At 37.9% G+C, this 25497-nt stretch overlaps 1 protein-coding gene across 9 annotated transcripts in view; it reads left to right on the top strand.

The window, feature by feature from the left end:
• The window catches only part of NRG1 (neuregulin 1), a 244165-nt gene that overhangs the window by 190947 nt on the left and 27721 nt on the right, over window positions 1-25497 (top strand). For all 9 annotated transcript variants that reach the window (XM_049866729.1, XM_049866727.1, XM_049866728.1 and 6 more), the window contains one exon: window positions 14641-14770. In XM_049866729.1, coding sequence (XP_049722686.1) covers window positions 14641-14770 — 130 coding nt within the window. The remainder of the gene's footprint in view (window positions 1-14640; window positions 14771-25497) is intronic.

Here is a 25497-nt window from a genome sequence, read left to right as displayed (position 1 = left end):
TCTTTAAGCCGCTTATTCTCATCTAACTTTGAAGATGTAATTTTTACCGCATTAAGTCACCAGTTCAGCAGAGCATTAAAGGCCTGTTCTCTCTGTTATTTTGACTATAAAATGCTCCTGATAATTTTTAGGGTGGTTTTGATTAAGACTTCTGTGCCACTCCTGCTATTTCTCGTAATTACTAATGATGATGATGGATTCCTTCTGTCTGGACCTCTGGTCCTGTGGCTCACTGACCTCAGCACAATTGGGACTTTGTTCTGGCCCTCCTGCTAGGTCTAGTCACAGCATTTCTTATAAAATAGAGCAAAAATGTTAATAATTTAGCTAAATATGTATATGGAGCCCTGGTGGCACAGTGGTGAAGAGTTCAGCTTCTAATCCAAAGATCGGCGGTTCAAATCCACCAGCCGCTCCTTGGAAACCCTATGGTGCAGTTCTCCTCTGTCTTATAGGGTCGCTATGAGTTGGAGTCAACTCAACGGCAAGTGGTTTGTGTCTCTGTGTGTGTGTGTATGTGTTTTTTTTTTTTGGTTTATATATAAAACCTTGAAAATTGGCTTATTTATGATTTCTTTCTCAGAGTTGCTAAAATGTTCAACAGTATAGCTTGGAGCCTGGAGCATTGGTCCCACAAGTCAGAAGATTCCTAGCTCCCTCGCCTCCTTTCTTTTGACCTTTGCTAATTCATGTAACTTACTGGTCTCTAGAATGGGATTCCAGCAATACAGGTCACATGGCTCATTTAACAATTACATCTCATTAGTCTTCAACCTTTGCGAGTTTCCTCTTTGCCCTGCTGCTATTATTATAGATGTATATAGGAGACTTCAACTTCAGATCAGAATTTGGAGCTAGCTTTCACAAGCAGTTGCAACAGTCTCCAGCCTGTCAACACAGAGAATATGATGCCTTCACTCAGGAAGTACGAACTGAGGAAAGTAACTAGCGCCAGCATCAGAAATCCTCCCAGTTGCAGTAAACCCTCCCGTGGCTGTCTAACTTGAGTCCTCTGACACAACAGCCATATTTATATCACAAAACCGAAATCCGTCACAAACCTGAAATCCAGACATTCCTAATTGAATTGAACTTCAGATCCACTGTCTAGGTCCCAAGGTCTTTCCTACTCTCTCTTCCTCCTCTCCCACACATCCTCCACCAGACTACTTTGTTTGTTTCTGCCTTTTCGAAATGCATACATAAATTTGTTTTAGGTATGTATGATCAACATTTGTTGGCAGATATTACTGTGGGTTTGATTACAGCAGTGTTAAGGACAAAGTCACCTACGTTTGTGTTTACCAATGAGTTCATCAGTTCCTGGTATCAAAATCAGCCTTTCGGTTAATGGATGACACAGTATGGCTGGATTTTTCAAGGAAAGGAAAGCCACAGACACAGGCAGTCCACACACACAGCTCTGGCCAGTCAGGGTCACCTCCCCAAGTGGGAGCCACAGGCCAGATCCAGTGGCTGAGATAGAGGCATGAAGCTACTTGTCAGACTCTGATAACCTTTTTGTAGAGAACAGTGTGCAGGGGCAAGGAAGGATTGCTGAGTAAAACACCTGTCTGGTAGTTAAGATCCTTTATTATTGCCCCAGTTTAATTCTAGGACTTGGCTGGCTTTTGCAGATCAGTGACTCCCTTCTCTGAGTTCCTTAGACTTTGAGAAAAACCCATGCGTTAGGATCAGCGGTCTATATCGTTAGGCATTGATGTGCAAGGAGAAGGAAGCCTCTCAAAAGGAAGGGTCTTCCACCTGTGTTGATTTCTGTTAAGAGATAACTATGTCCCTGGGGGAACCCTGGTGGCGTAGTGGTTAAGTGCTAGGGCTGCTAACCAAAGGGTCGGCAGTTCGAATCTGCCAGGTGCTCCTTGGAAACTCTGTGGGCAGTTCTACTCTGTCCTATAGGGTCACTATGAGTCAGAATCAACTCGACAGTACTGGGTTTTTTTGTTTTTTGTTTTTTTTGGTGACCCTGGAATAAGTATCCGCCCCATGGTAAAGGTGTGAAGTGAAGAAAAAGCTCTGACTCTTTTAACAAAATGTTCCATATTTCAGAATTCTTCAGAAGTAAGAATCTAAGGGAAAGTCACTGATATAAGAGGCTTTTTTTTTTTTTTTTAAGGATAGGATCAGATGTCCAAATTCTTCTCATTAGCAGGACCTCCTTTTCCTAGAATGGCCTTCCTTTCTGCCTAGAAATATAACCAGAAACTACCTGTCATCTGGGGACTCACTCCGTGGGGCCGAGAAGCATGACTAACCCTGTATATGTCTCCCCATTATGGTAGTTACAGGATTCTGTATTAAACTAGAAAATTCCTTACCAGGTATTGATGATCCCTGTTTGAGCAAAAGTAGACATCCAAATACCAACTAGGCTAGTTGTTTTACCTCTTGAAAGCTTTTGGATGAATGACAAATCTCAGCTATGTGGGATTATGAAAAATTAAATTAAAATTGGAAATTAAATTGGAAAAGTGGGCATTGCTTGGGGTTTGGTTTTGAGTGTTTTGACTTTTAAGGTGGCTTTGTGGAGTGGTTGGTGGTGGTCCACTTACAGCTGGTTTGCTGAAGAGCCTGGTTCCCGGCTCTAAGCTGTTGTCCTTCTTAGCATTAGGGTATGTAGCACCTTAGTAATGGATGCAGAGGACAAAGACCTATATTAAACCTGTGCTTACAATGTCTACAGAAATGGTTTATGTTTTCAAAGAAGGTGGGAGAGAGCACCTCAGCCATTCTGAATTATTATAGCTCTAGGAGATGGGAGTGTTTTATTAGTCCTTGTACATAGATATATCGCTACCAGGAAAAACTAATAAATTATAACTAAGATCCTATATATGGATCCTCCTAATTTCACTTTTCCTTACAGTGCGGGAAAATAGCTAGGCAAGCTCCGATAAGGCCTTGACCTCTAGTCTACCTTTTCTGTGATGTACTTCCACATGCCCGTTTTTGGTTTAACTGGAACTAAGATGATTTTCATTAGATTTTCCCAACAACTGAGCGATGAGTACATATAAAACAACCAGCCCAGATGATGATGGTAAGACACTGAACACATGGCTCCGGTGTTTTAAAAAATTGTGTACTGTGGAAAAGGAGTTCAATATGTATACCTATCTGTTTCCTTTAATGCAAACAGAAGAAAAACAAGTGCCTGTTAAGTTTGCATGTAGAGGCCTAGAAGACAACAGCAACAAGGTTTTAAAGAAGGCGTCTTTAGGCATGGAGCCCTGGTAGCATACTAGTTAAGAGTTCGGCTGCTGACCAAGAGGTCAGCAGTTTGAATCCACCAGTCACTCCTTGGAAACTCTAGGGAGCTGTTCTGCTCTATCCTATAGGGTCGCTATGAGTTAAATTTGAGCTTAGGGTCACTATAAGTTGGATTTGACTAGATGGCAATGGTTTTTTTCTCTAGGTATAACGTAGTCAAGGTTAATGTATCATTTTGATCCTGTTCCTGTGAAGCCACAGAATTTGCCGGAAAAATATACCTCCTCCTTGCTTCCATCTCAGACCTAAAAACTGTGTGCTCTTTAGACAACCAAGACTTGTTATGAATTAAATATTACGAGACCAACTAGTCCTTTGAGAAGCTAGAGCAAAAAGGAAGTCGTTTCCCTGAGGCAAAGCAATGGAATTATATGTTTTATTGGAATTTGATTTTATTCCCATCCAGATGGGTCATATGTAATCGACAATGATGGTATTGGAAAAAGTTCAGTTCCATGTGTTATTTGGTTCCGTAGAATTTGTACTGGAAGCTTAAAAAGTGCAGATACACATTTAGTAACACATCAGATTACGAGGAGGGATGTTTTTCTACTCTGATCAAGAACCTGGGAACAAGAAACTCCTGAGAATTGTGGGAAACTATATGGACTGAAATTAGCCTAGTGTTACAGAGCAAATTTCGTGTGCTTGAACGTGCTTTTACTACCTACCGCGTTCCTTTATATGCGGCAACCTGTGGACTCAGTGAGGACAATGTTGTGCTAGCTATCTCCAGAACCATCACACATACACAGAATTACAGTAATTTGGCTAAATGGTATATAGCAATGTGCAATCTGGAGTTTCAGAAGGCGTGTTTAGAGCCGGCTTTCTGCCAAAGCTACAAGGGCGACATTTCAAGGAATATTATTCAGGCTTCTTGTAGAGCCTTTGCTGTAACAGCCCTGAAACACTTGAAGGATTGCCTCTGTATTTCCTAGGATCCATTTTTGCTACACTTCTGTGAGAGGCTCTTGCATGCAAATCACTGAAAATTTGGCTTACTGGAAACATTTGTCAAGAAATCATTTCCTGTTATGACGGTACTTTCATACCACCACTGCCTTGATCATCTATGCAGTGAACTTACAATTCCAGGCCAACTATGGTACTGTCTTTTCTTAATGGAGTCCTTTGTATCAGCAGACATATGGTATAGCCAAATTAGGAAAGCATCCATAGTGTCGTCTCGAACTTAGACATTTTAGCTCTCCCATGAGTATTGAATATTGAGAATAGCCTCTGTTCCTCTATTTTCTAACATGATAGCTGCTTCCTAGATTGTGTAAAAAGTAATGAGAAAAATGTGTGAAACGATCTGAATGCCTTAGAAAGAGGTGCAAGACAAGTGTGAAATACAAAAGAACTTCAGCATTTAGCTCCCACCTAATTTTAAGGTATATAAACACAAAGTGACATCATTTCTTGAATGGGCTCATATTCCTTTCCCATCATTATCTTGCTAGTTTGAGCACTCTTTCTTTCTCCCCTAGACCTTTGTAACAGCTTCTTCATTTGTCTCCTAGCCTCCATTTTCTTTTTTTTTTTTTTTTTTATTGTGCTTTAGGTGAAAGTTTACAGCTCAAGTTAATTTCTCCACAAAAATTTATACACGTATTATTAATAACCAATAACCACTGCCGTCAAGTCGATTCTGACTCATAGTGACCCTACAGGACAGAGTAGAACTGCCCCGTAGAGTTTCCAAGGAGCACCTGGTGGGTTCGAACTGCCGACCTTTTGGTTAGCAGCTGTAGCACTTAACCACTACACCACCAGGGTTTCCACGTATACTATTATGTGACCCTAATTGCAATCCCTATAATGTGACAGCACACTCCCCCCTTCCACCCCCGATTTCTCATGTCCATTCAACCAGCTCCTGTCCCTTTTGCCTTCTCATTCCGCCTCCAGACAGGAGCTGCCCATTTAGGCTCATGTACCTACTTGAACTAAGAATCACACTCTTCATGAGTATTATTTTATATTTTATAGTCCAGTCTAATCTTTGTCTGAAGAGTTGGCTTCGGGAATGGTTTTAGTGCTGTGTTAACAGAGATTTGAGTTCTTCACCACACTTTTCTCCTGCTCCGTCAGGGTGGTTATTGGTAGTCACTGGGTATCATCTAGTTCTTCTGGTCTTAGGCTGATGGAGTCTCCGGTTTATGTCTCACCTCCATTTTCTCCTCTGTCCAAAGGCTGTAGGATTGGTTATTGATTTTTCCAGTCATGTCCCTACTCAAAAACCTCTCTCTGTGTTTACATATTAAACATTAATTTCAGTCAGAGTTTTAATTAAAGGCTTCTCTGATATAGATCCATTATTTTTTATAGCCTCCACCTCCTTAAATATTATCCATGTCGCAATCAAACTGAACTGATACCTTTCACAGAACATGACATTTATTTTCCTACCTTCACAAATTGGTTTGCTTTTCCCTTTAAGGAATGCCTTCTCTCCCACAACCACATGTTTAATTCCCCTTCTTAATATACCACCCTTTAAAATATTTTCTGTTCTGTGCCTTTATTGTTACGTTCATACCAGGTTGATCTCATTGCTGTTCCTACTGTAAATATGATCCCTTTATTTCATTTGGTTTTCTTCTTGGCTAATATTGTTATCCATTCGTACCATCTTCAAATAATGATTGTTTTATTGTCCCATTTTTTTTAAAGTTATACCTTTTTTTTTTTTGCTTGCTTTATTGCGTTGGTTAGAACTTTCAGAGCGAAGTTAAATTACACCTTGATAGCATCCTTGCCTTGTTCCCGGAGTAGTAGGAATTCCCCTACAAATTCGGCATTAAATACGATTTGAGTTGTTAGCTAAAAGTAGATATTTTTAGATGCTCTGGAATATCATTATAATTCTACATTATACAGACATGTTTTGAAAACCTTAAAGAGACTTTTTTGCATTTTTAAATAAATACAAGCATATATTTAAACACATACATATAATACATTTAGAGCCGTATATAAAACATAGATGAAAGTACAAAGAATAACATGACTCTGCATGTAGCCATCACCGAATTCTGCAGTTATCCGTTTTGTTTCATGTTTACCCTGTTCACATCTCTTCTTTTTTATCATTTTGAAACAAATCCCAGACATCTTATAGTTTAATGTATAAATATTTAAGCATGTATCTCTAAAAGATAAATGCATTTTTAATTTTAGACATAACAATACTCATTTAACACACAAATTAATGATAAAGTCTTAGTATTTTTAACTATTTAATCGGTGATCAGATTTCCTCTCATAACTATGCATTTATAGCTGTTTGAGTCAGAATCCAAGTACGGTTCACACATTATGACTGGTTGATGTATCTCTTAGCTCTCTTTTGATTTTCTATGCTTTGGGTTGCTCCTTCCTTTCACCCTCTTTGTCTAGCTGTATCTCTTGTCCTCCGTATCACTCCTTTTCCTCTTGTAATTTATTTATTTAGAAATCAGTCTGTTTGTCCTGTAGAATCTGAATTTTGCTGACTGCTTCTCATTGTGACTGCTAATATTTTCCTATGATCTCTGTATTTCCTGTGAATTGGTAGTTGTATCTGGCTGTTTGATTAAATTCAAGTTTCATTTTGGGGAAAAGACTACTCAATGTATTATTTTATAGATATCGATTTTTAACTTTAATCATGTCTGTTCAATATCTATTCAAACGGCCATATGGCTTTTATTTTCTGATATGGCATGATTTTTGTAATTTGTTGCATGATATCATGAATTTGCCTCATGGTTTCTCCCTTTTGACCTTTCATCTGCTTTCATTTCTAAATGTGTTTTAGTTAATGAATAAATTAACATGTCAGTAAATGTCACATGATAATTCATTAGCTCTTTGAATAACTGAATCCCCTTGGTCATTGTTGGGATCCTCTTTGTTTTGATTTGTTTGGTTCTTAGAACTTTTGGCTAGTTCTGAAGGTGAGAGGTCAGCATTTTCTGTATTGGCAGAACCTTCTCCCAACCAAATAGATCCTGGTAGAAAATGCAGAGTATAGAAAAGAATGTGTGCCTTCTACATTTAGCATGGTGAGATCTAGAGCTATATCAAATCAAGCCAGCCAAATGGGCTGCTAATATTTACTTTGCAGGCTAGATGGATTTTGCTCTTTTAGAATAGGCATTGATGGGAAAAGATTCAAGGGACAGCTTGAAAGCTTGTGGACTCCTGGCTATGGAAATTTTATACTTACCTAAAACTGTCAGTGATGACAGGAAAATATATAGCAGAACTGTAGTTCTGGAATTGGCTTCTTAGTTAAGGAAGGATTGCTGGCTCTGTGAAGAAGAAAATGTAGCTTTCTTGTAACTCCTCCCAGTCAATTATCCGCTGTAGAAAGGTCCTCTCCACCTTCTTTAGAAACGCTGTGGCAGCCTACAAGGCATTTGTGTCTTTGAGACTTTGCTCCCTAAGAAGTAGTAAACTAAGATGATTACACTGTGTCATGAGTGAAATGTATTGTCAGAAAGAAAACAAAAGACCTTGTATGTTTGAAAAATAACATTTCCTGATAATTTTATTTTTCTAAGGATAACACTGGGAACTTAGGATAACTGCTGGGAACTTCGATTCTGCTTTTTGTTTAGCTACAAATGAGATCAGTGTTACAACAAAAATTATAATTTTGTTTTATGAAGAAAAACACCCACCCTAAGGTCAGTTTTCATTCCGCTGAAGAAGGAAGAAATAATATCAGGGCCTGCTCAGAGAGCCTGTAAAAAGAAGAGAGGAACCTAATGGCAATCTTATGAACCTACTTCAGCCCTAATATGCATTTAACAAAACAGAAGGCAAGCATTTCTTTAATTCACTTGTGTGACCTTGAGCAGCCTTCTTTCCCCGTGCGGTTTTATGAATTCATAGCTAGAGGTATTTTATTAAAGACCTTAGAACTATTCTTTTTAAACATGGAGGTAAACTCTAAAACGTGCTAAGGTTGTTTCTAGTCTCATTATTCTATGTATGTTTAAAATCATGCAAAAGGCCAGGTTCATCACTTAGGTACCCTTAGGACTTCTAAGTGCTTCCAGCTTACTAGCTAAGTCCTGAGGTCCATTCGCATAAAGTAAGAAGTTGGATGATCTCATTCTACTTTGGAGAGCTCTGGCTCCATTTATAGTGTCTTGACGGTTCTTTTCTAGTTTTCCTTTATGTTTCTTTAGCAGAGTTCAGGGGAGGAGAGGTCAAGAGAGATGGTGTGCTACTCTGAGTCCAGTATTGTTTCTGGGGCCCTCCAAGTCAGTCAGGTATCTTTTCTCTCTTCTTGACATTTTTTTTTTCTTTATAAGTACCTATTTGCTATTCAGCAAAGGGTTGAATTGCTCCTCAGAAAAAAACATGCCAACCCATAATGACAGTGCTTCAGTGGTTCTGAGTCTGGGCCCAGACTTTTCCTTTGAAAAACTAATGACTCCACCAGTCTGTCGTGTGGCTTCTGTAGGCGCTGCCTTATGTAGCTCAGCTTTTCTTTATTTTCAGGAGCCACACCAAGTATTTTTCCCCAGTAGCAGTTCAGAGTGCATCTAGCACCCAATTCCAGAGGACCTATAGTACAAGCAAGAATAATAATATTTTCTGATTTTTTTTTTTAAACTGGGAGATCAAAGAGAAAGAAAGCATGCAGATTTCTAAATACATAAACATTGAAGATATTACAGGTAAGGTTTAAAAAAAATTTATGATTTGTAGCCATGGGCAGCTTTACATTAGAATATAAAAATGTTAACGTGTATATTTTATTATAAAAATTCTGTACAAGTTATTTCGTTTATTTTTCTGTAAGATCGTCATTAAAAATGGTTCTAAAAAGTACTGGTGAGGACTCAAGTTCACTCAGGGAAGACAGAGCTAATGATTGCTCCTTGGGGTATACACAGTACCCTAGTGCTAATTCCTGCTAATTGTCAAAGAAGAATAGAGCGTCTTGTTATCGGCCATTGACATTTGTGTAATGGTCCTGGTCTGTTGGTGCTGTCTACTTCACTGATAAGGACAGCACTGCTTAAAACGAGCAAGAGAGTAAGCCATCGTTGTCAGTGTTGTTTTCTTTTTTGCTTGTCTTGAGCAGAAAACGCCTGGCATACTACAGGAAATTCTGTGTGATTCCATGGGAAAATACTTGGTAATAAGCAGAGGACATTTAATTTTTCCTCAAGCTTTTAGGTATTCTGTGTATTTATAAAAGTGTGCAACAGTATGATTTCCAAAATGTTAAGTTAGAAACAAAGTTTATACTGCGTCCCATAGCGTACCATGAATTTTAAGTGTTAATAGCAATACATAATATTATAAATACAGATAATTCATGTACCTGGTAAGTTCAATCAGAAATACTAAAGAATTTGAACACAATTTAAACAGAACCACACATTTTAGGTATTAGTATTCCTTGATTTTAACTTGAATTGTTCTTTAATTTTATTTTATAGCAAATATATTGTTTTTGTTTTTATTTGCCATTGAGTGAATTCTGACTCATGGCGACCCCATGCGTTGCAGAGTAGAGCTGCTCCATAGGATTTCCTTGGCTGTAATCTTAACAGGAGCAGATCACCAGGCCATTTATTTCGTGGTACCACTGGGTGGGTTTGAACTGCTAACCTTTAGGTTAGCCGTCAGGCACAAGCTATTATAAATTATTGACAGTTATGATGAAATTAAAATAGAGTAGATTGTTGATATTTACCTAATATTTTACAGTCATTCAGTGGTTCACCTCCAAATCAGGCCAGTTCTCTTCACATTTTGCAGAAAGATAATTTACTAAAAATCATTCAAGGCTTGATTATATGTGATTCTAGACTCTCAACAGAAATGTTTTTGCCCCGCTGTTCAATATTTACACCATTAGTCATAGTAAAGTATCATCTGTTCTTGTGCAGTGTTGCAACTGACAAAGTATTTTAACAAACTTCACAAACATCCCGTGATGCCTCATTTTGCCACCGAATTTACTGAGACAGGTAGCTGGACACAGTCAGTCAGCTGGTGATTGGCAAAACGGAGCTTGTGCCTGATTCGTCTCAGCTAAATCCAGGGTTCATTTAACTACATCTTCTGGTGGCATAGTGGTTAAGAGCTACAGCTGCTAACCAAAAGGTCCACAGTTTGAATTCACCAAGTGCTCCTTGGAAACTGGGGCAGCTCTACTCTGTTCTGTAGGGTCACTATGAGTGGAATTGACTCAACAGCAACGGGTTTGGTTTATCTGTAAAGGTTTCTTTTTAGAAAAAAAAATTGTTTATTAGTTTTTGACTCCAGTAACTTTAGTTGCTGTCATCATGTTTTACTGCAACAGGCAGTCGATGAAGAATTATGCAAGGAAGTGGAGAGGGAAGGGAAGGGAGTCCTATTATGTGATGAGGGATTTCTGGAGCCCCAAATGGTGGTCCTAGTTCATTCTGGTTCAAACCCCTGCTGAGAATTTGTATTTCCACCCCCAGATATACTGAATCCGAATCTCCAGTTTAACAAGATCCCCAGGTGATTCTTGGGTATTATAAATTGTGAGAACCATAGCTCTACTAGGGGTTCTCAGAATTGGTCCTTAACCAGCAGCATTAGCATGGCCTGGGAACTTGTTAGAAATGCAGATTCTCAGCAGGGATTGTAACCAGGAACTACAGGTGGGAAGCCCTGGTCCGCAGTACATTCTCTGTTAACAAGTTACTCCTTTACTTACACTTTCTTCCTTAACGCACTGTAGTTGCTGATGTACCAAGCAAAGTATCTTTGGGATACAGTGTTCATACAAAATGGCAAGCATAAAAGTTATGGAGTCATAGTTAGCAGTGTTCTTAATTGCTCTTTATTTTAGCACTTTCTGGAAGATAACTCCCAAATTGTGATAAACTTGTCACAAAGCTGAGAGAGACAATTTATTAAGTACTGAGTGAGTTCTACCCTCCCTACGTCCCAGACCAACTACCGAGTTTCCTCTTTCGCATACTGAGTACACATTCTCCCTGCTAAGCCTTACCTTCAGCTTCCGTAAACTCCCCCTGGCACCTCCAGAAGGAGCATTGCTTCCAAACATACTTTGGTTTAAGGACCTGCATTGTCTGTCTCTGTATTGTTCAGCGGCATTACCAGATGGAAACTGGTTTTGCAATACGGTGTGTATGAGCCGAAGAGGAAAGGCATCCCTGCAAAATTTATAGGCCGGCGTCGAATGGCTCAGTGTGTGCAACTAAGGAGAGAAAAAGAAACCTGGCAAAAACCTGAGAGGCCTATCTATCACCATCTCCATCCCTGGTTCTTCTGACAATTTTAACTTATTCCTGTGTTTGGCTGTGGGTTTAGAGCAGCTGTACCCAGTCTGTTCACACTTGGTGTCAACGGGGAGTTAATTGCTGCTCTGTAGTCCTGTGATCATTTTTGATCTCGCTGCAGCTAAAAGATAGAAGTGATAAATACAATGGCCTGTGGCTCTATGAGAGGATTGCTCCTTCGTTTCCTCCAAGAGTATTTATTTGTTCTCCAGTAGCCCATCACTAGTTTCAAGTAATCATCTAAGACTTTCTCAAATGAATGCATCGTAATAGGTGTTGTAGAATGAGCATTAAAAGGATACTCATTTCAGAGAGGAATATTTTAAAAGGCTAAAAAAAAAATTTCTAGTTTTAACATGCACTTACTAATCTTGATAATTGCAAAGTTCAGTGAATAAGCGCGATGTGTGTATCTCTTGATTATGGCACTGCAAAGCTTTACTGTTGGAGCCCTGGTGGTGCAGTGGTTAAGAGCTCAGCTGCTAACCAAAAGGCTGGAAGTTTGAATCCACCAGCTGCTCCTCGGAAACCCTATGAGGCGGTTCTACTCTGTCCTATAGGGTCACTACGACTCAGAATTAACTTGACGGCAATAGGGTTTTGTTGTTAACCCTTATTGTTAGTATACAGTTTTTTCGGAGTGTCTGCTTTGAGGGGGGATGCTGGTTTTGTTGTTTTTAGTAAAAGCCTCAGGATTTGTTCTGAAAGGGCCTTGTGCAGTGTCTGCTGCTCAGCTTGGATGAGGGGAGCCTAGCATCCTCCCAGGGATGCGCAGACCAGTAGAGTCTGCCTGAGGTTCAGAATGCTGAGGCAGGAGTGACTGGTGACAGTACTCTGCAGGTGGTCCGTTCAGTACTGTCACATGAGGCGGCGAGGATACCCTGCTGAATTTTTCATCCCAGAGAATCCTGTCAACAGTTCCAGAGCTTAAATACAAAACCTTTAGCATTTAAGGCAAACGACCTCCTAATATTTTTATAAAGCCATCTCCGTGGATGAAAATATTAATCCACAGCACCTAAGTCAACAGTTTTGCACATGAGAGTATGATATTATGTTAAAATTACAGGCTCTATGAGGGGTGGAAATGTTTTCTACTCCATGATTTTGCAGCCCAAACAATGCAAGTTACCTTCCCTTCTTCCTGCTAAAGATGATCAAGGATAGCTGAAAACAGAGGATAAAATCACCTCTCTTCTCACTCTTCCTTGTTTCTTTTGCTTCATTTATTTGGTTTGGACACCTGTGAAAGGATGCTTTGAAATGGACTTTTTGGTGGAGTATTAAGACAAAAATGACCCACTTCTTAATAGTAATTATAGTAATGATTCGTGAATAGCATGCATCTTTGAAATCCCTTGCTTTTCTTGTCCAGCTTTTTATCGGATTGATAAATACTGATATTAAGGTTCTTCCCTACTTACCCAGTGATGTAAGTGCTTTTATTCATTGAGTGCCAGTTTGTGACGGTTCCTTTGCCTAGATTATTTATAACCTCTAGAAAAATCCTGTAAGAGGTTTATTACTTCTATTTTATAAATGGGAAAATTGAGCATCTGGGTGGTTAAGAAACTTATTCAAGAACATGAAGTCAGAAGGAGATGGGATTTGAAGCAAGATTGGCCTCCAGAGTCCAAGTCATTTTGACTGTTCTTCGCTGTTACTACCAAAAACCATATGAAGAGCAGTGTAATGGTCCAAAAGCATGCCTTAGACAGGAGAATAAGAGGCAAGGATGGTCTTGGGTAATTCTGAAAATATATAATCAGAGGTTGATTCTTCTCATCAGGCAGAATAAAAATCAAGCAGAGTACAAACGTAGACTTTTGCAGGAAATGAAAAAGGCAGTGCAAATGGAAACAATACATGATAGGTCAAATAAAAGTTAACAAGGGCATCTGAAACATACACATACAAAAAAAAAAGAAATTGATAAAGAAAAAGCTGGAAGAATGAGGGTTAAACAGTAATTTTTTTTTTAATTTGTCTAAATATGGATTTTTTTTCTGAGAAAGTAAATAGAATCTTCGCTGGGTTGATCTATTCATTTTGTTTTTCATCCTGATACTAAGAGTGATAAACAATTTTTAAATTAGACAGTTTTGTTGAGACTGAGCCCTCACTGTGCATGGCTTTCCCCATGAAATAAGTGGGTAAAGTTCTAATACTAAAAACCCTTACTGCCTCCGGACTTGAGAGATTGGGCTTCATTTAATCCTTACCCAATGGTGGAAGCACCATTTTCAACTTTACTCCCACATAACTGTGAAGTTTGACAAGTGGACATCAACATTACTTTATGAAAGAAGTCGTAAATGCAAGTTAGGACTTACTTCTGCTCGTCACTCTCAATGGGTAGTTTTGTAGTGCTTTATTCTCCGTGTGCAAGGATATTAGACTGTCTTACCATCTCCTGAAAATTATCACGGTAATCAGGCAACAATGGTCTTCTATAGTGAGAGTAAATATTTTGAATAGAATGGCTTCTGATCTGCTTGTTAATATATATTCAATTAATAATATATATTTTTTCATTAGGAACAAATAATCCACCTTACATTTTTCTTTGCTACGGAGTATGACTAAAAAAATAGAAATTCAATATGCGTATAAAACATAGTTTCCAAATAAATAATTTTATCAATTAATTGTCATTAAGAAATTGATGTCTACATGAACCTACATTGACATGACTCTAAATAATTACCTCTGAGCGTTCCTGGATAATATATTTTGCTTAATAGTAATAGATCTTCTCTTTTCCAATTACATTAGACAGTAAAATATTGGTTATAAAAATGTTGACTTCCTTTTCCTACCTAATTGCAAGTAAGAAAATTAATTAGATTAATTACATCTGTAATTAACCCTTTTATAATTTAACTGTGTAATTGCAGCTAGAAGGTACTTCTTTGTTGTTGTTTATTAAGCCCAAAAGCCTAGTGAAGGCCACTGTACCTCATATGAACTCTTCCTTTGAAGAGAGTTTAAGAATAAGGACTGCTCAAAAGGAGTAAAAATGGACATAAACCTTTCCGCTTCTTTATCTCCTTTTCAGCTACGTCTACATCTACGACTGGGACGAGCCATCTTGTAAAATGTGCAGAGAAGGAGAAAACCTTCTGTGTGAACGGAGGCGAGTGCTTCATGGTGAAAGACCTCTCAAACCCCTCAAGATACTTGTGCAAGTAAGAAAAGCAATCCTCTCTGTGATTATGTCCCTAAGACTGCTTCTTTCAGATGCATCTGTGCCTCATGATGTCCTGTTGCTTCTTTTTTCCTATTTCGTTACCTCCTGTTGAATAATATTGTTTTATTTGTAGAGAGTTTTGAAAAGTTCGCACCATTTGTCATCTCCTTGTCTGTTATATCCAGAATTGTTTGTTTTTTTTTTTTTTTTTGCTTTTTTCAATGTTTCTTTTTTTTTTTGCCTTTGTATTTATAATGCTGCTTTTACCATGGTTTTCCTCATTGTTACCCAGAGGAGACATGTAAATATCCAGCTGACTTTTGGTTAGCAGACATAGCACATAACCACTATGCCACCAGGGTTGTAAATATCATAGAGCCATATATTTGATACCTACTTCTGCGTCCAGTGTATGAATTAAGCGGTAAGATAACGTTCCTCTCCTACCACAGTGACCACCTGCAAAACCAGTAGGAAGACTAATACAAGCAGAAGAGGACTCTTAATGAACATATCTGCTACATTGGGGATTATCTCATGGTTTCATAACTGTTCTATAAAATGAAATTTCAGTTGATCTCACTGGTTAAAAAAAAACAAAACAGTGAAATGCATGTGGTTGGAAACGTACTTAGTATGTGTCGAAGGCAGAACTTTCTTTCATGTACTGCAGTTATTCGTAGATATACCTCCAATGACACTCTTTCCAATGGCCAGAAGGAGTGGCTGTACCACTAAGGTATATCCAGTGTACTCTCTTTCAACAGGCAGAATAAGTCAGTAATGTTATCAGTGCATTAAATATTTAAACCTTGTAGTAAAAATGAAGAGGGATCGTTAAAAAATATGTGTTTTGGGTGCTCCGCATCTTGAATCTACTGTTGATATTTAGTGTATATGTGGTATGTAGATTCAAATTTGATGTGGGTAAAAGATGTTTGATATCTCATTTAAATGATGAAAGGTACACATTTATTTTGCTACTGACCAATAGTTGTGTCCCCAAAACTGGGTCTTTTAAAGGCTTTCTTTTAAAGATGTAGTTGTAGAACAGCAAATCTTGCAGATAGTTCACGATTGGAAATGTGCAATGCATACATTGTTCTAAACTAGCGGTGCTTGTCTTAAATGAGGAAAAACTGTGCTGTTGCCAAAATTGTCTCCTGTGCTAGAACATCAGTATGTGGCTTAAATGTTAACAAGCAAGTGCAAGTCTGTCAGAGAGGCAATTGAACAAATAAAAAGAATAATTAGCAGAATGAAAACAAAGACACAAGAAATCGTTTACAAGGCCGTACTTCTTTTACATCATACAAATTATATACAGATATTTATGTGTCGGTTCTAAGAAAGCTTTAATTATGCTTTTAAGTAATAAAATGCATCTTAAGAGGTATCAAAAAAACCCAGTGCTGTCAAGTCGATTCCGACTCATAGCGACCCTAGAGGACAGAGTAGAACTGCCCCATAGAGTTCCCAAGGAGCGCCTGGCAGATTCAAACTGCCTACTGTTTGGTTAGCAGCCGTAGCACTTAACCACTGTGCCACCAGGGTTTCCTCTTAAGAGGTATGTGATGTTAAATCATTAACATCAGACAAAATACCCTTTCGTAGGGAGCGTTCTGCTGCTCCCTGTGCTGGGTTAGACATGGGCTTCCCTGTGGGTGTCACATGGGGCCTTGTGGCTGTGAAGAAGTACCTTGCCAGAACTGCAACTTTCTTGTTCTCAAAATCTCTTCTTTTAAAAAAGAGTAGAATCAATGCCAAGAGAGGACAAGTTTTTGTGGTTATCTAGTTGGTTTTAGGAGTCCCTAGGTAGTGCAAAAGGTTAAGCGCTTAGCTACTAACCAAAAGGTTGGAGGTTTGGATCCGCCAGAGGTGCCTTGGAAGAAATGCCTGGCAATCTACTTCTGAAAAAATCATCCACTGAAAACCCTCTGGAGCACAGTTCTGCTCTGAAACACGTGGGGGTACCATGAGTTGGAATTGCCTCAAAGTCAACTGGTTTTAGTAATGAAGACAGATAATTTATAAAAGTAAATATTATCTTTTAAACTGAATAAACACTGGGTCTCAGAAGAGTAGAATTCTAATCCCAACTGCTAGTTAAACATCTCTTTCATGGAGATAAGTAATAGTTATAAGCCAAAATAAATTTATAGGTGAAAGTCTTTTGAAAAATTTAAAGCAGGATAAATATGGAAGAGCATTTAAGAAAGAAAATTATTTCTTCTAGATCTGAAAAACTTTGTTTATTGTCTGAAATTTAATCTTAGAGTTGTTTTGATCATCAGTATACCCAAATCTGTATATCCACGACAAAGAATAAAAATCTGTCATTGTTATTAGTCTTTGGTCCTACAATTTATGAAGGCAGCAAATATATGGTTATCCCCATATTCATAATATGTAGTGAATTGAGATGAACAAATTTTATAGTTTCCTATCAGATTTCCTCTGATCACAATAGAAAATACCAGAATCTGAGCGTTATAAACTATAAAAATGAGACCCATTTGTTATATGGGAAAAATTTATTTCCTAATTTTAGGCATATACTGTAATTGTATTTTTAATAAATCTCCCTGAAAAAACAAGTAAGTTATAAATTCCTTAAATTCTCCTTTTAAAACAATTGGACCCATATTATCTATGTTTCAAATTTTTTACTTCTTTAGAAAAGCATTGGAGACCAGTGTATTTTAATTATAATAATGAAACATGATCATTTTTCATCCTAGCCTTTGCAGAGATTTACAAGCTGAGTGAGTATATATGATAGTTTCTGAGTACCTCTAAGGAACCAGTGCAGTTATTTTCCACATATTAATTTCAGCTATTCTGTAGCCCTCCCACGTCCTGTACAAAACACACAATTACATAAGTGCTGTTCATTTGTTCCATTTTGGTATTGCGCCAAGAACTGTAATTTTTCTTCACCCACACAGGTTTTCATTAAATTTTAAGCTCAATTCCACAACAACAACAAAATACTTGCTGTATTTTTTTAATCTTCACGTGAAATGTTTATTGTCCCTGTAATAATTGTGAAAGCAATAAACCATGAAAGAATACTGTGCATTCCCAAGCTAATTTTCTTGTGAGCCATGCTTGCCTTCCAGTTCTCAGCAAATTGGCATTGTCATCCTTTTTTTTGGTAATTAAAATTGTTCAGGAAAGTGTTACAACTTCTTCCTGGTTCTTCTGGAAGGAATATCCTTGACAGCTATGAGACTGATTACTGTTTGCTCCTTTTGGCCCATGACTTTATTGTGGCATCAAGGCAAGCTATGGTTGAGGGAAGAATTGGAGTGTATTTAACATCCAGAATATTTCAGGCCTTTCTTGTTAAGTGAAAGAGATAAGGGTGTTTTGTTTAAGTCCCTGTATTAAAAAACATCTATGACAATAAAAATAAGCAGTACTCAGAGTTCAAACAAAGGGACATAATACACGTGTCTTACGATATTGTTTGCTAGACTGCTTGAATAGGAACAGAAAACATAAAATTGTTGCATGGGTTCATTATGGTCCCGTTTATGAAGTTAGTTCATAGTTTCCATATGGTCCATCTGTCTAGAGCAAAACATTGCTAAAGCATGAGCCACACCGTTCAAAACCAGCATTATCCTGAGTAAAGACATGACTCAGAAACACCAGAGTTGGAAGTTTCCAAGTAGTCTCTCTGGTCATCTAATCCACTGTTGTCTTCTTGGGAGTTGAAGTAGAAACTTTCACAGCAAAGCACTTTTATGTCTCAGTTTAGAACAAGGTGTTCCAAATGGATTAACCATATAACAGTTAAACACTTCTCTGAGGAGAGATTCACTGGATATTTGGACTTCCCCCTGGGGACCAAGTGGGAACTTCAGTGGTGGTTCTCATCTTTTATATTTCTCTTTTCTCTACAGTAATTTAAAATTTATCCTAGAGAAAAAAATACTATTCCAAATTACATAAACATGAGAAAAAAATCATACCTTTTTTTTTTTTTGCTCTGTAGTGCTCCGTGTTGTCATGTGGTTCAAAGAAACAAGATAATTTGAACAGGATATTTTCCAGATTTTCTCTTTGCTTTTTTTTTCCCTCCTTTTTCTTGTATATCTACGTTCTGAGCAATTTCAGAAGAGAATAGAGAACCATTTTGGAAAATGTTCAGGTGATTTTTAATCTAAAAATGAGTTTATACCAGACTCTGTTTATATGTTGTCCAGTGCACAGATGTGATTTCATCAAGAGGGAATTACAGTTTTAACCAGCAATTTTGGTGAACAGCCTTGATCCCTTTCACTTCAGTTCTCTGCATAAACTCTGCATTTATAATATAGAGTTAATATGTTCTCCAAATTCTTCCCAGGGACTCAGTGAAATTACATGAGTTCATTTCTGCTAAAGTACATCTAACTCTGGGGAAGCAAGATTTTTTTTTTTTCTTACAATAAAAAGTAAGTGGTAGTATTACATGCTCTCTGTAGACATAGGAAAAATATATACACCTGCCTTAACAGAATGTATCGTCATGTTTAAACCCCAATTCTTCATTTTATGGAACACTAGCAGTTTTTATTTGGTTTGGTGGGGCCACTGGCTAGCTTAATAACTTTGGGTTTGACTGATCATTTTATATCTCTGAGCACTGGCTTCCTGATGTGTAAAAAACAAAGAAACCAAACTTGGGAATAAGAGAGGTGCCTTTAAACATTGACCTGTATGATTTTATATAATTACTTTTTGTAAAACCACGTAGCATATGTAAAGTCTCATATTGTTTTATGCATAGTTATGGAAGTCAGTTATGAAAAACGTTAACTGTCAGAGATAAAGTCACAGCAAATACGTAATAATAAATTAAACTCAGTAAATGGAATACTAATTAATACTTGTTTATAGATTAACCACATCTAAGACATGGAAACCCTGACGGTGTAGTGGTTAAGTGCTACGGCTGCTAACCAAAGCGTTGGCGGTTCGAATCTGCCAGGCGCTCCTTGGAAACTCTATGGGACAGTTCTACTCTGTCCTATAGGGTCGCTATGAGTTGAAATCAACTCAACAGCACTGGGTTTGTTTTTTTGTTTGGTTTTTTTTTGGTATGCTAGACATTTTGGGAAACAAAGAGAAAAGAAAAGGCGTGGTCTCTGGTCCTTAGGAACTTAGTCTGTTTAGGAAAATGAAATAGCTGAAATAGTAAATCAATAGAGTGAATATATTCCAAATGGTGTAATATTGATTATTAAGGTAATCAGAATTCAGAAAAGGGAAGGAAAAGAATAAGCTGGAATAAGTTGGAGAGGGTTTTATATAAATATGGCCATCAGTTATTGAGCCTATCTTATGTACCAGGCAGGCATTGATGTTTCCGGAATACTTTCTGTGAGAGACAGTGACTTAGTTGCCTAGGTCAGCGACTCCATCCTAGCAATTATAAAAAAAGAAAAAAAGAAAACCCCAAGTTAGACTCTGAAGCCAACCTCTGAGTTCCGAAGGCCAAGCAGAAGACTTCAGACATTGTGATTGCAAATAGGAAATCATAGTAATTTCTGAAGGAGGAGAGTGACACTAGGAACATAGCAGATGCTCAGGAAAGAAAGAGAGAAAAGGCTAGAGAAATTAACAGTTACGCAGGGGAGAGGCAAAGACAGTAACAAAGATGAATGTTTATAAAATCCTGGCATAATCATGATGATAATATTTGTAGAATTCATTAACAGCTGGATTAATGTAATTAAACAGAGGAATCATGGTTCATACTCAGAGTTGTGTCCTGCAGCCTCGTCATCCTGGCTGTAGAAAGAAAAATTGGGAATAATAAAAAGGATATATATTGGCTTAGAACTTCGAGTCCATAAGAACAGACTGCTAACTCCATCCCAACTCCTGCCATGAAAGAGCTCTTTCTTCCGAGTTGGTGTTATATACTAGCTTGTAGCAATTCTCTGCACTTGAACACTTCAGCATCTAACAGACATAGACAGCGTTTGCGAGACTGAGTTAGTGAACTTTAGTGGCTTAGATCTAGATGCTCAGCTCTTCAGAGGACCCTGTCTTCTATTTCTTCTGTGTTCCTCCTTTGCCTAGACACTTGGCTTATACATGGCTTAAAAACCAGTTGCCGTCAAATTGATTCCAACTCGTGGCGACCTCATGTGCGTCAGAGTAGAACTGCGCCCCCCTAGGATTTTCAGTGGCTGATTTTTCAAAAGTAGATTGTAGAGCCTTTCTTCTCAGGCGCCTCTGTATAGACTTGAACCCTCAACCTTTCAGTTAGCAGCTGAGCACATCAACTGTTTGCACCACACAAGGACTCCCTTCTGTGTGCTTATAATAAAAAAAAAAAATACTTATAGGTATTTATAAAATACTTATAGGTACTTATTAATTCATTTTGACAATGACTTATCCAATTACATGGAAGGAAATCTTTTCGTCTTCAAAGGAACCAGTTTAGATGCAGTTCTGCCTAATGTCAGGCGCACTGACTAAATTTTCTGGATAGCTTGTGTCTTTTTTTCTCATAAAAGCAGCTAGCTAGCCACATAGATTGTTGAGCTCTTTCTATAAGCCAGGCTCTATGCTAACAGTGGGGATGAAGTGGTGAACAAAATCAGACTAGTCTCAGCCCTCAGGGAGTCCATGGGCTATTAAGAATAAGAAACATATTTTTAAGTAATTGATTTAATTATAAATTATAGGTGTGCTAAGTGCTACAAAGGATATCTAGAAGCCAAGGAAATGTACAATGGGAAACCTAAGCAAATCTAGAGGCAGAGGGTCTGTGAAAAGAAGTGGATGCAATAGCCCTCACCTTGAGAAGCATATAGTCTGTTAGAATAAAATGCACAATTTTAAATATTTGTATTAAATGATTTAAATAAAATGGGAGTATTTAGGTGTTTTATCATAAAATGAAGTGGCTGAAGTAGGCAGAACCAAAAAGCTTGTCTAGTTTCTAAGCTGTTTGATGAGACAAGAAGGGCATCCTCCAGAGAGGATGAGTAAACCACAAGTTAGCAGTCCATATGTCATTGTGTCAGAATGACTTGGAGATGTATGGGATGTAGATTGATCCCATATCCGATTAAATGGTTTGACCCCAAAACTTGAGGATTCATCATTTAGAATAAACAACGGTGAGGGTTTGAGTCTGCAGATGAGCGTTTCAGAACAAGCTGTGCAAACAGAGTCTTAGGAAGGGCACCAAGGTTCAAACAAGGAGGGGTTAATCCATAAACATTGCCACCCTCACTATCGGTATTGCATATTTTAGACATTGAGAAACAACATTCGACAGTAAGGACAACTGAGATGGTTTTTTGTCAACATTTATGCAGGAGTCCAGAGTGGTCACTCTCTCTCTCTCTCTCTCGGTGAATGTGTATATATATATATAGAGAGAGAGAGTGTTGTCTCATGGTTTGAATGTTGGCCTCAGGTTCATAATAAAAAAGAAAAGGGATGCTACATCCTAGCTGAATAGCAATGGGAGATATGGGGCTGGATCTAAAGGAAGCATTATTGGAACATCTTATATTTAATATTTTCTTTAATGTTGTAGACCAGGGCATACCCTTGAGGAAGTAAATGGCTTTTGCAGATAATACTGTTAGGGATTAAATTCTGTCCCCCAAAAAATATGTGATGTAAATTCTAACCTCTATGCCTATGGTAAAAATGCTGGTTGTGTAGTGGTTAAGTGCTACAGCTGCTAACCAAAAGGTGCTCCTTGGAAACTCTAGGAGGTGGTTCTACCCTGTCCTATAGGGTCGCTATGAGTCAGAATCAACACGGTGACAATGGGTTTGGTTTTGGTTTTTGGATGCCTATAATGGCATTGGGGAATGAATTGTCTTTGTTATGTTAATAAAGAGCATTAGTGTAGGGTGTGTCTTGAGCCATTCTCTTTTGAGATGAAGAGATGAAACAAGCAAGTGAGCAGAAATGGGGTAAGATAGATGCCAAGACACATGGAGATCTCCAATGAACCAGGAAGCAGAAGCTAAAGAGACAAGGACCTTCCCCCAGAGCCAACAGAGAAAGCCTTCCCCTAGAGCTGGTGCTCTGAATTGCAACTTCTAGTCTCCTAAACTGTGAGAAAATAAATTTGTTTGTTAAAGCCAGCCACTTGTGGTATTTCTATTATGGTAGCACTAGATAACAAAGACAGATGCCAAAAAGAACACTAAAACACAAATTAGAAAAGCATATACAAACCTGCGAAAATTTAACATGAAGGTAGATAACAGAATGAGGTTCATCTTGGAAAAATGTAGGCCAGTAGTAGCTGTACACTTAGGAAAGAAGAATTAACACCACAGACACTCAGCCAGTGAGTGGGCAATTTCTGGCAAGAATGCCAAGTAGGCTAAAAGGTGAGAAAAGTCAGTGTTTGCAATATGACAGTGTAGGAAAACAGAGCAGCACTATTTGAACTAACATAAAAAAAAAAAAAAAATTTTTTTTTTTTAATGCCCTAGTGTATATGCTGCAGACTCTTAATTTACAGAGTGAGAGCAAAAGGCCTTGATGTCTGTCACTTAAGCCCACTGATCCTCCTCAATATATATGTGTTGACATTTCCATTATTTAAGGTACGTAAACGTAGACACCAGAAAAGATTATTTCAGAGTTGTTGTGGAAGTGTTGAGGAAGAGCAGAAAGACATTGGGGACTCTTCCTTTTTAGTCAAGGTATTTTTTGACTGTCCAAATATTTGACTGTGGAATGACGACTAAAGAGAGAGAGAATATCAGGTAAGCCGTTTCTGCCTTTGTTTGCCTGAACAAGGGAGGCCTAATGAAAACTAATGAAACCGAGAAATAAGGAATGAGAAAAAAAAGCAGCTCTAAGGATGGTTTATAAATTGACCATAAATTAGCAATAGTTTATAAAATTAAAACAAAAACTCATTGCCATCAAGTCAATTCTGACTCATAGCGACCCTATAGGACAGAGTAGAACTGCCCCCTAGGGTTTCCGAGGAGCAGCTGGTGAATTCAAACTGCCGACCTTTTGGTTAGCAACCGAGTTTTTAGCCACCGTTCCACCAGGGCTCCAAATTCATGAGTAAGGATATATAACAAACGTATCAGGATATTAACAGTATATCAAGGTTATTATTAAGAACAGGTTTTTATTTTATTGGTGTTGTGCCAGGAATCTTGGTCAGTAGATTGTACTGGTTTATTGAATCCTCAGTAAAATGGTATTTCAGTAACAGGATGTAAACTCTAGGTGATAGACATGTGAAGAATAATAGAGTCTTTTCAGGATTGCAGATACAATGTTAAAGGTTTTTATTTGAGGGAAAGAGGTCTGTGAGGAGGACCCTGGGTGTTCTATTTTAAAAAAAAAAAAAAACTGAGAGTGCACAGAGGAGATTCTATTATAAATTATTAAAATAAAAGACAAAAGTTCAATATTGACCTATACTTGGCATACCAATTGACTATATGAAAATCTCTTTTGATACAGTTCTTTATTGAACATTGCCATCTGATCCCATCTCAGTTGATGATATGAGTACCCTTTATGAGCCAGGCACTGTGCTAAGCATTAGCGATACAAAATGATCAAAATACGGTCACTGTCCTCAAGCTCATTATCATCTAGTAAAGGTGAAAAATACAGAAACAGCTGTTAGGTCAGTGTAGTGAAAGGTATCAGGACAGTTTGCAATGAGAGAGCTGCAGAGGGGATCAAAACCTCAGAGTTTAGGGCCGGGAAGCAGGGAGATGGCAAGGTAGAAGTTAGGAAAGGGTTAGTTGGAGCAAGTGATGCCTAAGCTCAGACAGAACTGTTCATGAAGCTGGAGAATTTTCATCCCATTAAGAACAAATGTGGACTAAAGATTGCTCATCACATTAAGAGCAGATGCTAAAATAAAACCCAGAAAAATCCCATCTTCTGATCTCAATGAAAAAAAATATGTATATAGATATAGATACATATATATATAACACAACAGGTGCTTGATTATTATTCATACCCATGTGTTTTTCTAAGAAGTAAAATTCTTGGAATTTTCTCAGACTCATGCCAAAGCATATTGTTAAAATCAGATTAAATTTAACATACTCTTATCTCCCAAGAAAGTGATTGATTGGATAGCATACTTAACAGCAAATGCTAATATAGAAATATGTCAGAAGCCAGACATTCTTCCTATTCTTTTGGAAGTGACTCCATAGAATTTAATCAGAGCTTATAGATCAGATGGGTTTTCATTTGCATATGACTTCTCTATACAATCAATGCAGTCTACAATTTGCTTATGCAGAAACTATTCCAGTCAGCCTCAGCTTCCTTCCATCTGACTTGGCAACAGTTCTAGATACCCACAGCAGTTACAGAATGACTGCTGTCTACAAATACTTCAATTGCAGAGCAACGGATCTTTACGATTTGTTTCTCCTCCATGATTGTCTTAAAAATCCGTCCTCTCAAAAGTGATTTTTCAAAGTCCTTGAGTTCTGGCATTCCTGACTGGTAGCGTATTCAGACGGAATGATCTCGCATTCACTCCCAGTAATTCCATGTGTTAGGATGAGCGTTGATTGAGAGAATTTTAACGGTAAAAGAGACTTTTGAAAATCCTTTAGTTAAATCCCTTCATTTTATCACTGATAGACACTGAAGCTGAGCAAAACTAAACGGCCTGCGCATGCCCAAGAAGTAGGATATTCTGCTGCCAGGATTTTTTACTTCTTACATTTCAATGGGCATGTC

The sequence above is a fragment of the Elephas maximus genome, chromosome 22 (assembly GCF_024166365.1).
Source record: "Elephas maximus indicus isolate mEleMax1 chromosome 22, mEleMax1 primary haplotype, whole genome shotgun sequence".
NCBI lineage: Eukaryota > Metazoa > Chordata > Mammalia > Proboscidea > Elephantidae > Elephas > Elephas maximus.
The sequence above is the reverse complement of the archived record's forward strand: the minus strand, read 5'-3'. Positions and strand labels throughout refer to the sequence as shown.